At 45.5% G+C, this 15,216-nt stretch overlaps 1 protein-coding gene across 9 annotated transcripts in view; it reads left to right on the top strand.

The window, feature by feature from the left end:
• PMS1 (DNA mismatch repair protein) overlaps positions 1–15,216 on the top strand; it is an 80,559-nt gene that overhangs the window by 28,455 nt on the left and 36,888 nt on the right. For 6 of the 9 annotated variants that reach the window (XM_086491881.1, XM_086491876.1, XM_086491879.1 and 3 more), the window contains 3 exons: positions 356–424; positions 514–587; positions 705–770. In XM_086491881.1, the coding sequence (XP_086348007.1) occupies positions 356–424; positions 514–587; positions 705–770 (209 nt within the window). Of the gene's footprint in view, positions 1–355; positions 425–513; positions 588–704; positions 776–15,216 lie in introns of all 9 variants that reach the window. The other 3 variants (XR_015185502.1, XR_015185501.1, XM_086491892.1) reach the window with 1 other exon arrangement.

Raw genomic sequence — 15,216 nt, 5'->3', positions numbered from 1 at the left:
GATATATGAGACTATACTCAACCCAACAACAACACCCCCCCGCCAAAAAAAAAAAAAAAAAGGACCACCTCCGGTGCAAAATGAAAAAGGAAAGGAAACTGTAAATTTTGCCAAAATAGTCTACTGTGTGACCTCTTCATCCTGGGCAGTGGGCCTTGTACACAAAAGTTCTGGTAATCATAGTGTTAGAGTAGATTGGAGGTCCAATGCTCCACTTCTTCCACCAGAGGAAAGGAGTCTTGCTGCTCACAGTTTTTGTGCTCGTTTTGAGTAGAATATTCTTAGTTTTGGGCTAGCTCAAACAGAAAAGTTCTGGTGTAGCACACCCAAATAATGAAGATATTTGATTCTACAGGTGCTAGGGCAGTTCAATCTTGGATTTATTCTGGCAAAGCTCAATGGCGATCTATTTATCATTGATCAGGTCAGTTAAATGCTCGATGTGTATAGATGCATGGATGTGGGCACTTGTCTTCATTTAATCAACTGTCCTGATGGTTTTTGGATTTGCAGCATGCATCAGATGAAAAGTACAATTTTGAGCGGCTTTCTAAAACAACAGTTCTGAATCGTCAGCCTCTTCTCAGGTGTTTATTAATGTTTTAATTATAGAGAAATTTTTATGAAGGGCCTTTCACTGTTCTTGGCAGTGTTGCTTTAGCCCTGGCCATTGCTAAGATTAATAGCATTTTTCATTCTTCCAGGCCACTGCCTTTAGACTTCTCTGCGGCTGAAGAGGTGGTTGTCATGACACACATAGAGACCTTTAGGTGAGGTAATTTTCCTCTGAATGACACTGGTTTTTCTTTTACTAATAGGCAGCCTTGTTGCAAAAGCATATTTGCTGTTCTGATTGTATGTGCTAAATGTATGCTCTTTTACGATCATCTTCAGATCTGTTTATTCAGCCATGTACTCTGCAGATCCCTTGCATACCCATCATGCTGTAGATGAAGAAACTTCCGGATGCTATGACTCGTTTGAACTTTTTTGACACTTTGAGCTGTACCTATAGTGCACCTGGCATATGTGGGCAAGACAAGGACATACATGAAGCCAAGCAAACACATGCATCTTTGATTGCTGCAAGATGAGTTACATTTTCATTAGGGCAAGCCAATCTTTTTGAGAAATTGCTGCACAATTTATTGGAGATAATCTCCTTAGAGTATTTCATAAATTTCATATTTGGCTTCCAAAGCGAATTCAAGAGCTAGACACTTTGGATCTTGCTCATGGAAGTGCAACCACTTGCAAATGATGGCCGGAATTTTTATGAAGATACGATCGTGTTTTTTTTGGGAGTGTGTACTTGGGCTGTGCGTTGCAGGGATGGCCACCCATTCAGGGCAGCACCCCTCCCCTACCCACTAATCAAGCATAAGGTGCTTCACTTCAAAGATAGCATTAAAGTATGCCACAGCAGGAGCCCGATTGGTGAAAGGTCTGGTTACAAGACACCCAAGACAAAAATTCCACCTCACCGGAGCTCCAAAGGAATGAAGAGAAGATCCAACTATCTGCCCCTGCTAAGGAGGTGTAAGGCGTAGCGGAACGAATGTTGAACTTTGCTCAAGATGAGTGCTCCGAATTGTGCTCAAGGTTCCTTTTTCTTAGGGAAGGGAGAGCTTTCCGTGCTTTTAATGAGAGAGTGCAAGTGATCACAAACAAAGTGAATAGACACTGTGCGAGAAGGTGTTGAGACTGAGAGATAGAGAGAGAAGAGAATACGACACCTGGGATGTGTAAAACCCTCCTCCAAGGGCCCCTCTCTCAATGGCGAGAGAGGTCTACGCTATTGATTGCACAAATCTGGTACAAGTGTAAATTGAACTTAAATGATGCAAGTGCGGGCGACTGAATGCTTTGAAAATTCCTAAGCCTTGCTTAGCCGAAGCTTCACACTCTCAGAAATCTCATGCAATGATTGACTTTCAGCATTGGCATCAGGCATTTTATTGACCGAGCAAGTCAAAAGTGACTGGAACAGACGGCCAAAAGCTGCCTCATACGGAGTTCGACCAATGACAGAGAAAAAAGAGATTCAAAATAGCCTGAACCAATGGGAGATAGAGCTCCCAATGAGACTGCTGATCATACATATGACTTTAAAACATCAAAAGCCAACTGATTGTAAATCTCTGTCTGACCATCCGACTATGGATGAAAAGCCGATGAAAAATTCAACTTAGTGCCAAATTTTTTAAAGAGTGTGCGCCAAAAATTGGACGTGAACTTAACATCCCTATCTGAAACAATCGATTTTGGTAAACCACAGAGGGGGTACCAATGCTTAATGAACAACCGTGCTACATCTTGTGCAGTGACTGTAGCTTTACAAGGAATCAACATGCAAAACTTGCTGAAACGATCAACAATTGTCAAACATTGAGTGTTCTTTGAATGTAAACTTGGTGGAAGATTAGTCACAAAATCCATGGAAATATCTTGAAAAGGTCCATCGGGAATAGGGAGCGGAAACAAGAGGCCTTGCTGCTTACTCCGAGGAGCTTTTACCTTTTGACATATAGTGCACTGTGTGACATAACGAAACACATCTTTGCGCATTTTAGGCCAATAAAAGAATCTTTCTATTTTTTCCAAAGTGGTGTTCATTCCCCTGTGCCCACCCATGAGAGAATCATGTGCATCATGCAATATGGTTGGCCTGAGAGAGGGCAACACACATAAACGTTAACGAAAATACAACAAACCATCACGAATGAGATAGTTGCTTGGCCCTTGGGAAGCAAGAGTCTGCAACCATTGCTTACCAAACTCGGAATCCGCATATTAATTCTTCATGCTGTCGAAAGACACACCCTATTTAGAAAATGTGGATCTTGACTCAAGAGCCAAAATCTGTCCTTTGTGACTCAATGCATCTGCAACAGGGTTAGCTTTTTTAGGCACACACTCAATCAAACCTCCAAATTGCTCAAAAAATTGTGACCACCGGGCTTGGCGATCACTCCAATGTGCACTAGGCATAGACTGGAGCCACTTGAGGGCTTGACGATCTGTGCGAACTGTAAACTCTCTACCGTACGAAAAATGCTTCCAATGCTTAAGAGAGTGAATGACAGACAAAAGTTCTTTATCATAAACTGAATAGTTCTTTTTCACACTGAGCTTCCGGCTAAGGAAAGCTACAGGACGACCATGCTGTTGAAGCACAGCGCCTATGGCGACATTGCTCGCATCCGTCCATATCTCAAAGGGGTCATCCCAAGAGGCAAGGATAAGACACGGTGCTTCTGTCACCGCAACCTTGAGAGCTGCGAAAGCCTCAATGGCTGCTTCGGGCAAGTCTACGTGTTGACGGCGAGTCTTTACCCCTTTCAAAACACCAGTCATAGGTGTGGCAATGCGTGCAAAATTCTCTATGTGCAAACTATATGCTTGACATAAACCAAGAAAAGAACGCTCATCATATGCAGTTTTGGACAAATCTCAATTACGAACCTCTTCCACCTTTGCGGGATCTAGCTTGACGCTTTCTGCAGAAATGATATAACCCAGATAAGTGACTTTAGTAAGAAAAAATTCAGACTTCTTAGCTGCGATGTACAACTGACACTCATCCAAACGGGTTAGTACCCTTTCGACATCCTTTTCATGTTGTTCCCACGATCCAAAAAAAATGAGAATATCATCCAAAAAGATGAACACACATACACGGACCATATCGCCGAAACGGCCTACTATGAGACGATTAAATGTACCCACGACACCTGTCAATCCAAAAGGCATAACAACATACTCCCATTACCCTCGCTCGATGCGAAAAGCGGTTTTGAAGATGTCGCCTTTGAGTACTCGTACCTGATGGTATCCACTCTTGAGATCGACCTTGCTGAAAACCTTTGCCCCATTGAGCCTATCAAGGATATACTCAATGCGAGGCATCGTTAACTTGTTCTTGACGGTCATCTTGTTCAATGCCTTGTAGACAACACACAAACGAGACGAACCGTCTTTCTTTCGGACAAACAAAATAGGAGCAGCAAAAGGACTTACACTAGGACATATGAATCCTCTGACCACCAACTCCGTGAGTTGTCGCTCTAACTCTTCCTCGTGTGTCTTGTTCAAACGGTAGGGAAGCCTTGCTGACAGGCTATGTCTCCTCCATAAGCTCGATGCGATGGTCCTCTGGCGGCTCGGGTGGGAGACGGGGTGGAAGATCATCCTGCAAAAAGAGATGCTTAAACTTGGTAAACAAATCTGAATACTTGTCTGGAGCCTGAATGCTCTGGGAAACTGGAGCAGCATAACTGAATGCCGCTTGTGCTCCTCGTCGTAATTCACGCTTTACCTGCACATGAGAAATGAGAGGCAAAGAATGCAGACCTTCCTCAGCAGGAATGATGATGGGTGAGTCAGTCTTGGCATTTAATGTGAGAGTGTTGGCCTCCCAATCAATGAGAGGGTTATGCTCACGAAACCATCTAATGCCCAAAAGCATATCACATCCTGAAAGAGGAGACACGAGAAATTTCCTACGGAAAGTAGCTTGCTGAACTGTAAACAACACATCAAGGCACTCTTTCTTGATGAGAGAGTCCATAAAGGGAGCGAAGCTAGAAACCTCGAGAGGAGATTTTTGACTAAGGTCTAGGCGGGCTCTCTCAACAAGAGGCACTAATCACATCATGCATACTGCCTGGATCAAACAATATGATAAAACGCTGACCCTTTACATGACCATAACACTTCATGAGACTCATCAATGTGTGTGTCAGAGACATGAGAAGATTCGGCTTGGTTTATTAAAGTGCTTGTGTTTGCTGTGGGTGCCTTTGGTTCTTTAGGGGGGGCTGTCTTAGGACAAGTCTTCTTAATGTGACCCTTGACGTGACATTGATAACATCTACCTTCCTTAGCATAAATCACTTGTTCTTCAGCCGTTATGTATCCTCCTATAATTCCTTGTGCAGCTTTTTCACCCGAGGTTAGCTTAGGTTTTGCAGGTGCTTTAGCTTTACCCTTAGATTCATTATTTGAGTTCTTTTCCGAAGTTAGAGGAAGATGGGCTAGAAGAGTTGCCATTCTTACCATTCTTACCGTTCTTACCATTCTGCGGGTTCTGAGAAGTTTGAGAGGTTCCTTGAGAAGTCTTGTTCTCCTTAGGCTTTCCCTTGTCGTGCTTCATTTCCTGTGCGAGAGCAATCGCTACCGCCTTGTTGAGATCAATTGGATCAAGTACCTCCACATTAAACTTGATATGCTTGTCCAATCCATAAAGGAATGCCTCCTTGCGCTCCACATCCGATTTGCGTAATTGAGTGCGGAGCTGCAAAACACGATTAGAGAAAGACATAACTGGCATACCATTTTGCTTGAGAGCGTACCAATCGTCCTTCAATCGTGCGAGGTACTGAGGTGGCATAAACCGCGCCTTGAGCTTGTCTTGGAAATCGGCCCAATTGAAGGAAAGGTGCGTGAATTCGTTGGCTTCCTCTAGGTGCGCGGTCAACTGTGCCTCTTGCCATGCGTGGTACCAATTTATGGCATCACCGACAAGGTACATGGTTGCCGTCAAAACCTTGCTATTTCTTGTCTTCTTAGTTGTCGCAAAATAAGCATTAAATTGACGCAACCAAGAATGAATACCCATAACATCCATCTTACCATTATACTTACTGAAAGTCAACTTCTCTATGACTGGGATGTTGGAGTCCGAATCTCGGCTTGCGCCACTTGATGAACTACCAACATCTTTGGCTGGCTCAGACTTCGAGGCGAGAACATGTCAGACCAACTCTTGCATGCATCGTTCACTCTGTGCCGCACGCTCTGCTTGTCTTTCTTCGGCCGCCAAGCGCGCTCGATCACACTCACGCTCCAAGGCAATGCGAGTCGCTTCTTGTTGTGCCAGCGCAACGCGATTCGCTTCTTGTTGTTGTGCCATCATGTCCATCATCGACTTGACCAAAGCCTCCATAGGACTTGGTACAACTCGTGGCGTAGATGGGGAAGGGGGAGGGTCGGAAAAACCTCCTGGTGGGGAAAACTCTTCTTCGCCACTCCCATGCTCACCACCTCCATGCGAAGTATCCATTCCGCTTCGGGTGATGACCATATACTGTGATCTTTGGTTCTTAAGTTCACGAGGAACTTGGGTTCTTGTGGGTCTGGGTTCTTGGGTTCTTGGGGGTCTTGAGTTCTTGAGGTTCTCCTTTTGCTTGCAATCTTTGTTAGAGAAGGATCTTCTCTTCACCCGAGTTTTGCTCTTTTCCGCGGGCGCACCCCTTGGCGGCCTTGTGCTCACACCAAAGTTGCTTTTTCCCACCTCACGTCGATTGGCTGGCCGCTAAGTGCACGGTCCGCTCTCAATGAGTGAAAAGAGGCACAAGGGGAGGCTGGACAAGCCCTTCTTTCTTGGGTTTCCTGTCACTCTTCAAAAACATGATTAGGAATCGACACGCTCGAGAGGTCTTGGGTTACGTGCGACCCCAACAAGCAAAAAAAACTATGTGGTTCTTGTGGTTCTTTCCTTGAGTGATACAGAACACTGCCAAAGCTCTGACCGATGTAAGGTGCAGCGGAACGAATGTTGAACTTTGCTCAAGATGAGTGCTCCGAACTGTGCTCAAGGTTCCTTTTTCTTAGGGAAGGGAGAGCCTTCCGTGCTTTTAATGAGAGAGTGCAAGTGATCACAAACAAAGTGAATAGACACTGTGCGAGAAGGTGTTGAGACTGAGAGATAGAGAGAGAAGAGAATACGGCACCAGGGATGTGTAAAACCCTCCTCCAAGGGCCCCTCTCTCGATTGCGAGAGAGGTCTACACTATTGATTGCACAAATCTGGTACAAGTGTAAATTGAAGCTAAACGATGCAAGTGCGGGAGATTGAATGCTTTGAAGATGGCGTTGCCGATGACGACGACCTCTATCTCTGCTATGAACTTGAAGGCTGAAAACTTTTGACGGCTTGCTAGATCCAAAAACGTTGATGGCTGTTGCAGAAAAACGCTGATTCTTCTGGCTGTTTTTGTCGTTGATTTTCTCCTGGAAAGGCTGATCTGATGGTGCTGCAATGCTGCTCTAAAACGCTGTCTTGCTGATGCTGAAATACTGCTCTAAAAACGCTGTATTGCTGGCTGAAAAACGCTAATTGCAGGGGCTTTTGCCTGCTGAATTTCCTTGCTGAAAACGCTGGGCTGAGATCGCCTAGGCAGGGCTGAAATCGCTGATGCTGCTTGGTGAAAAAACGCCAGCTTAGGTGGGGAGATCTTGCTTGAGAAAGAGAGGGATGAACTTGTTGCACTTGTGCCTGTGTTCTCCTTGTTCTTCTGCCAAATTAGCCTAGTCCTAGGTTTGCTTATATATACCTTTAGCAAAATTGTCCTACCCAGTTCCCAACAAAAGTCACTTAAAATAATAAGTGAAAAATGTCAAAAATAGGGAAAATAGGTTTTGTGCATTGAAAAATGCTCCTGATGGATTGTGATGGTAATGCTGATGATCATGCTGTGTGCAACTAGAGGATATGCATCTACTCTAAGTGTCTGGACATGCATGGTTTGCGAACAGACTCACAAAAGTGCCAGCTCACTTCCTATTCTAGACTGACTTGACTGAATTGAACCCTGGTCATGCTGTAGCTTGTCCATGGACACATAGGGTTGGATGTGTCACGTGACAGGAGGAGAGCATGGGATGTATTTTTCTACATGGAAAAAAATAGGTCTAACATGGCTAAAATTACGCATTGCTACCTAGGCCAATCTTGCTATAGAAGCCTACGTGAAAGAAATGTCAGAGTTGACGATGCCGAAGCATAGAGCAATGGGGAGAATACATGAGAGAGAGATATTGTTGAACCAACCAACCTTGGCAATGAACTGATAGATAGATTTACAATGGGGTCAGTGGGTTGCATATATAGTCACCTAGCTAAATTGCCCTACCCAAGATTTGACAAGTAAGGAAAATAAATACCTAAAGCCAAAATAAAGATTGGGATCACATTGGGCTATTCACTTGAGATGCCATAAACTTTAACACCCTCTTTGAAGCTCATAGTGGACATAAATGATGAAACCAAGTTGTTGAAGAAGCTACCATGGACACCCCAACGACAATTTCCATGCTGGATACACCTCAGATTTGCTAGAATCAACGTGTCACTTGAGAATATGCCATCTTGAGCACCAATTGCCTTTTAGAAAGTTGAACTGTAGACCACACTACGTCTAAGAATCCTCATTCATGAATTGTGAACACATCACGTCCAAACACTCCTCGACAATCAACTTTGAAACATATCCTATCCATAATCCGGCCAACAATATGAATTGGTGCACTCATCCATAGTGTTCTAGATACGGTTGATTGGTTCCTTGCCAGATGCATGTGCCTTGAACTCTGACCCACGTGTTCAAATGTCACTAACTTGAACTCCAACAGAAGGGTCCAAATAATTTGGAGGGAGCACTGTTTGTCCCTCTGTGCCACTTGCAAGCCTCTCCCTAGTTGAAGCTAGTGGTGGTGGTAGCCTTCCCGGTGTGGAGGAATGAATGGTTGAAAGCTGGCTGCAAAAATGCAGGTTTGGCGCGAAAAACGCAGCAGATGTGTCGTGTAAAGCAAGGCTGAAAACGCAGATCTCGACGATGCCGATGATGGACAGCAATATGAGCACTCGATGCCCGCGAAGGAATGGCTGAGAGGAGGCTCGATGGGCTGCCGAAGTACTGGACCGCAATGGGAGGAGCTAGCAAACACAAATGCGAGCCGATGCAGCGAGGGAGGGCTGCCAATTGAAAACTCTAGGGCTCAAATGTGCAGATTTGATGGCGCTAGGGCTGATCGTGCAAGGAAAACCAAAACGATGCTGCTGGCTGAAAACGCTAGGGCTGAATCTGGTAAAACGCGGGTTCTAGTCTCCTCTAGCGCTTTCTTCTTCTGCAACTTGCTCCAATGCTTGGCTGCCCAGTTTCCTTTCTAGGGCTGAAATTGGGCTTATAAATCTGCTAAGGGCTAGGTAGGGCAAACTGTCCACCAAACCCAACAAAATAAATCTCAAAAATGATTTATTAATAGGTTTGGCGAGGGGGTCACTTTCCGAGTGAACTTGTTGGACATCTGTCCATCCAGAAATCTGATCGACGTGGGAAATGGCTCGTTGGATTCCTCTAACCTAAAACTACATGGACGTCATGCCAAATGCCCACCTTAGTGTAATAACATCGATCAAAACGCGTATTCAAACCATTTATGTAAGAGGGTTCCAAAAGTGGAAACTTAATCTAATGGACTTGTCCAGACATGCAGGTCTTGCGAACAGGCTCACAAAATTGACGGTACTTATCCTCCTAGGATTCTAGACACTGCTACCTATGAAGAAGGGGAAAACTGGCTCTGGAAGTCAATGTGGCACACAGAGCCATGTGCACGTGACGTCCCTAAGGTGAGGTACTGGTAGTGAACTCCATGCACGCCATAAGATGGTCTCTGATGAAGTTCCTTGTAGACGATGTCTCCATGGAGACTTTTGAGAGAGGCTTCCCTGGGTGATGTGGAAATGCCCCAAACACAAGGATGGTGATGATGCATCTACTTGCAAACAATGGACTGCCTCTTGGATCAAGGATGCCGTTGTGGTTATCGGCCAACAATAACCTTTGCTGCCCCAACTCGGATGGTGTGAACCAAACTGCAAAGTGGATCGATGCTCGTAAAGAGAATGGCTGCATATGCAAACCAGAGTTACCGGGGAACGCTCCCTAGCCCTCGTTCCGGCGTTCCGGGGGGCAGTTCCCTTCCCGAATGTTCCGAAACGTCTCGGAACGTCTAACGTTCCCGGTGGCCAGTGCAAACCAGAACGGCCGTTCCGGAACGTTCCGAAACGCCCCCCGAACGTTCCGGAATGCCCCTGGAATGACCAACGGCTACAAACAAATTTGGCAAAAATTGAAAAAATTGAAGTAAATGTTTGGGCTTCTTTTTGAAGTGTGCAAGGCCTCAAGGACTCATAAAATGCACCCCCCTCCCCCTTTCTCTCCACAAGCTAATCCTCAAGGCTCAAGCTCTCTCCCTCTCACACTCTCAAGATCTCTGCCTCTCAAGACTCACTCTCTCAAGGCTCAAGGCTTCAAGCCTTCAAGCCTTCAAGCTCTCTTTCTCTCCCTCCCACTCTCTCAAATCTCTCTCCCTCTCTCTCTCTCTCTCTCTCTCTCTCATCATCTAGTCATAGCAAGGTTGAATGGTCTTCAAAACGAGTTTTTTGTGAGAATTAGAGTCAAAGCACTCTAATACTCCTTGTATTTAAACACAAGGAGCTAAAAAATGCACTATTTTGGTGTTTTTTATACCTCCCGTTCCGCGCCGTTCCCGTTTCGGACCCCTACCCGTTCCCCCATTCCGCGGGGATCCCGTTGTCGTTCCCGTTCCGCGTTCCGGGTAACTATGATGCAAACGCCGATGTCCATGAAACCGAAGACCACTTGGGCGTGTCGGTTCCTAATCGTGTTTTTGAAGAGTGACAGGAAACCCAAGAAAGAAGGGCTTGTCTAGCCTCCCCTTGTTCCTCTTTTCACTCATTGAGAGCAGACCGTGCACTTAGTGGCCGGCCAATCGACGTGAGGTGGGAAAAAGCAACCTTGGTGTCAGCGCAAGGCCGCCAAGGGTGCACCTGTAGGGAAGAGTAGAGCTCCGGTAAGAGAAGATCCTTCTCTAACACAGATTGCAAGCTAAAGAAGAACCTGAAGAAACTCAAGAACTCAAGACCCTCAAGAACCTCAAGAATCCAAGAACCACAAGAACCCAAGTTCCTCGAGAACTTGAGAACCAAAGATCTCGGTGTATGGTCATCACCCGAAGCGGAATGGATACTTCGCATGGAGGTGATGAGCATGGAGGTGGCGAAGAAGAATTTTCCCCACCAGGAGGTTTTTCCGACCCTCCCCCTTCCCCATCTACGCCAAGGATTGCACCTAATCCTATGGAGGCTTTGGTCAAGACAATGATGGACATGATGTTACAGCAAGAAGTGCAACGCTCCACCTTGGAGCGCGAGCGTGAGGAAAGAAAGGCAGAATTGGATCGTGAACGCGAAGAAAGAACGGAAGTCTTAGAGCGTGAGCGCGAGCAAGCACGCTTGGCGGTCGAAGAAAGAAAGGCAGAATTGGATCGCGAGCGTGAAGAAAGACGGTTAGCCTTGGAGTGTGAACGCGAGCAAGCGCGCTTGGCGGCCGAAGACAAAAGGGTAGCCTTGGAGCGTGAGCAAGCGTGCTTGGCGGCCGAAGATAGACGAGCGGCCTTGGAGTTAGAGCGTGAGGTGCAGAGAGACCAACGCATGCAAGAGTTGGTTTACAGGTACTTAACCTCCAAACCCGAGCCGGTCAAAGATGTTGGTAGTTCATCAAGTAGCAAAGACTTGAACTCCAACAGCCTTGTCAGAGAGAAGATCACGTTCAGTAAGTATGACTGACGGTAATATGGATGCTAGTGTTATTCATTCTTGGTTGCATTAATTTAATGCTTATTTTGCGACAACTAAGAAGACAGGGAATAGCAAGGTTTTGACGGCAGCCATGTACCTTGCCGGTGATGCCATTAAGTGGTACCACACATGGCAAGAGACACAGTTGGCCGCGCACCTAGAGGAAGCCGACAAAGGCGCGCCCCTTTTCTTCAATTGGGCCGACTTCCAAGACAAGCTCAAGGCGCGGTTTATGCCACCACAGTACCTGGCACGGTTGAAAGACGATTGGCACAGTCTCAAGCAAAATGGTTTGCCAGTTATGTTTTTCTCTAATCGTGTTTGCAGCTCGGCACCCAATTACGCAAATCGGATGATGAGCGCAAGGAGGCTTTCATTTTCGGGTTGGACGACTATATCAGGTTTGATGTCGAAGTCCTCGACCTCGTAGATCGCGGTAGCGATTGCTCTCGCACAAGAGATGAAGCACTTCTCAAAGTACCTCTCAGACTCCTCAGAACCCTCAGAACGGTAAGAATGGTAACTCTTCTAACCAATCTTCCTCTAGTCGCTCAGAAAAGAACTCACACAATGAATCTAAGGGCAAGGCTAACACACTTGCTAAACCTAAGCTTACTCCTGATAAAAAAGCAACACAAGGAATTTTAGGAGGATATATAACATCAGAAGAACAAAGCATTTATTCTAAGGAAGGTCGATGTTATCATTGTCACATCAAAGGTCATATAAAGAAAACATGTCCTAAGATTGAATCTAGAGCATCTAAAGAACCCACAAAACCCACATTCTCTGTTAATGTCATAAATGAGAACACGAGTGTGACCCAAGTTTCTCATGATCCTCCCATTGATGAGTCTCTCATTAAGTGTTATGGTCATGTGAAGGGTGAGCATTTTGTCATATTGTTTGATCCCGACGGTATACATGATGTGATTAGTGACTCTTGTCGAAGAGCCCGCTTGGAGGTTAGCAAGACATCTTCTTTCAAGGTGTCAGGCTTCGCTTCCCGGTACGGACTCTTTCATCACGCAAGAGTGCCTTGATGTGTTGTTCACTGTTCAACAAGCGTCCTTCCGCAGAAAATTTGTAGTATCTCCTCTCTCAGGGTGTGATATGCTTTTAGGCATTCGATGGTTTCGTGAGCATAACCGTCTCATTGATTGGGCAGAAAATACTTTCACTTTCAATGCCAGAAGTGACTCTCCCATTGTCATTCGTGGGGAGGGAGTTGTTCATTCTTTATCTCTCATTTCTAATGTGCATGCAAAGATTGAAAAGAATCAGGAGAAGGAGACTCTCTCAGTCTTTTCTTCTCCAAAGCACGACACACATAATTTGCATGATCAAGATGTGATTATTCACAAGCATGATGATTTGCAGGATAAAGATGTGATTGTTCACAAGGATGATGGTTTAGTTGATGCTTTTTTCTAGTGAAGCTAACCTCATTGCAGATTCGATCAATCACGAAGAACCGATCTTGGCTCTCGAGTCAAGATCTAAGGAACCCCCATAGGAAGTATTGTGTATGCGCATGATTAGTCAATACGCATTGTTCGAGTGTTTCATTCGTGACGGTTTCTTGTATTTTAGTCACCGTCTTTATGTATTCCCTTTTCATCGGCATGCCATATTGTACGATGAATACGATTCACTCATGAATGAGCACGGATGTATGCGGACTCCTCATGAAAAGATAAAATGTTTGCATTCAAGAAATTCACATTCCATGTCTCTTCCTTGGCACGACACAGTATCCGAAAGAGCACAAGAAGGATCGAGCATCAAGTATTGCCATTTCCATTGTGATTTGCCACAGTTGATAGATTTAGATAAAGAAATTCCATTTGTTGCATGTTTTTGGTGAACGGTTTGACACTCCGTCACTTTGTTCATCTGTATTGCATGCACAGTCTTTTCAGAAGAATAGTCTTTTTCTAGTCACTCTACATGGAATGGGTATGTTCATGTTTTTGTGTTGGAAGTGCTTTCAAGAATTTTCATACTCGGAGATTCTTGAAGAAGGTGGACCTACGTCCATAGACGCAGTTGGACCATTGAAGCAGCCACATATGACTTTCTGTCGCTTTCCGCGGGGCCCAAAGAAGCAAGCGTTGCAGACCTTTATGAAGTTCAAGTATTGCACGACCCACACATTTGAGTGGGCCAGCGAAGAGACCTTCCCAGGATTCATCCAGACGTTGTTGGCTATCTCCCTCGACGCCATACAGTTCGGTACCAGTACCTCACTTTAAAAAGGAGGGGATGTCACGGCCTATGTGCATGTGGAGAAGCTACTTCATGTCTAGGGTTTAGTTAGCTTAGGAAGTGTTCTGGCACCTTTGTGAGTCTGTTCGCAGACCGTGCATGTCCAGACACTTAGAGTAGTTGCATTTCCTCTGGTTGCACACAGCATGATCATCAGATTATAGTCAATACCCATCAGGAGCATTTTACAGTGCATAGAACCCATTTTCCCTATAGTCATTTTTCACTTATTATTATTAAGTGACTTTGTTGGGAAAGTGGGTAGGCCAATTTGGCTAAGTCAATATATAAGAAAGCTAGCGCTAGCACTTTCTGGCAAAAGAGGCAGCAGGGAACCCCGTTCTGGCAATGCACCTTCTCAACAAGACTGGCAGGAGGACTTAGCGTTTTTCAGCCAACAAGACCACCTAGCGTTTTTGCAGCAGATGGCCCTAGTGTTTTCTGCAGCAACGTAGCTAGCGTTTTTCATCAAGATCAGCCGGAGGGTTTTGCAGATTGCAGATCAGCCTGGCGTTAGGAGTTTCTAGCAGATCAGCCTATCGTTTTTGCAATTGCAGATTACCATCAATGTTTTGGAGATTCCCGACGACAGAACCATCATTTGCATCAGCGTTTTCAGTTTTCAGGAGTCAAACTCCGCACCGCAGCCCCCAAACCTCGCAGACCTCACCTTCCCGCAGCAGATCTTCGCCGCACGGTCAGATTAGCCAGCGTTTGCAGATTCAGCCCGCTATTCGCAGATTTCAGCATCTGCGTTTTCAGCATATTGTTGTTGCGTTATCGTCATCGCCGTCGTCACTGACATAGAGTCAGAATTCAGCAGATAGCAGATTTGCAGAATTCAGCCCCTAGCGTTTTCAGTTTTCAGCTCGTCTCGTTGTCGTCATCATCGTCGTCGACATCGTCGGCAAGACCATTGCATTTAGACCATTGTAGAGATTTGTGCAATCAATAGTAGACCTCTCTTGCCATACAGAGGGGGGCCCTTGGAGGAGGGTTTGACAACATTCTGGTGTCGTATTCTTCTCTCTATATCTCTCAGTCTCAACACCTTCATTCACAGTGTTTACCACTTTGTTTTGTGATCATTTGCATTCTCTCACTAAAGGAACGGAAGGCTCTCCCTTCCGTAAGTAAAAGGAACCCTTGAGCATAGTTCGGAACACTCATCTTGAGAAAAGTTCAACATTCACTTCCGCTGCACCTTACTCTCTCTCTCTCTCTCTCTCACCCTCGTCTCCGTTATAAAGAGGGCGTATTTGTGAAGGTATGGAGAGCGAGAATTGACACTAGCAAGGAGCCTCCCCTTCTACAGTTTACGGATGGAGAGAGCTGTTGGGATTTTCTATGCCGACGAAGAGCCCTTCGTGGCCAACATGGTGACAGGATCTAACTTGACGATGACCTCACGAGAGCACATATGGAGGAGAGGAGAGAGATGATGCTCAGGTGAGGAAGGCATGGGAGGAGGGAAAGGAAGCTTTCTACAGAGATGGTCA

The sequence above is a fragment of the Adiantum capillus-veneris genome, chromosome 2, assembly GCF_014529385.1.
Source record: "Adiantum capillus-veneris isolate H3 chromosome 2, ASM1452938v2, whole genome shotgun sequence".
Classification (NCBI taxonomy): domain Eukaryota; kingdom Viridiplantae; phylum Streptophyta; class Polypodiopsida; order Polypodiales; family Pteridaceae; genus Adiantum; species Adiantum capillus-veneris.
Note: the sequence above shows the minus strand (reverse complement) of the source record. Positions and strands in the feature narration are given on the sequence as shown.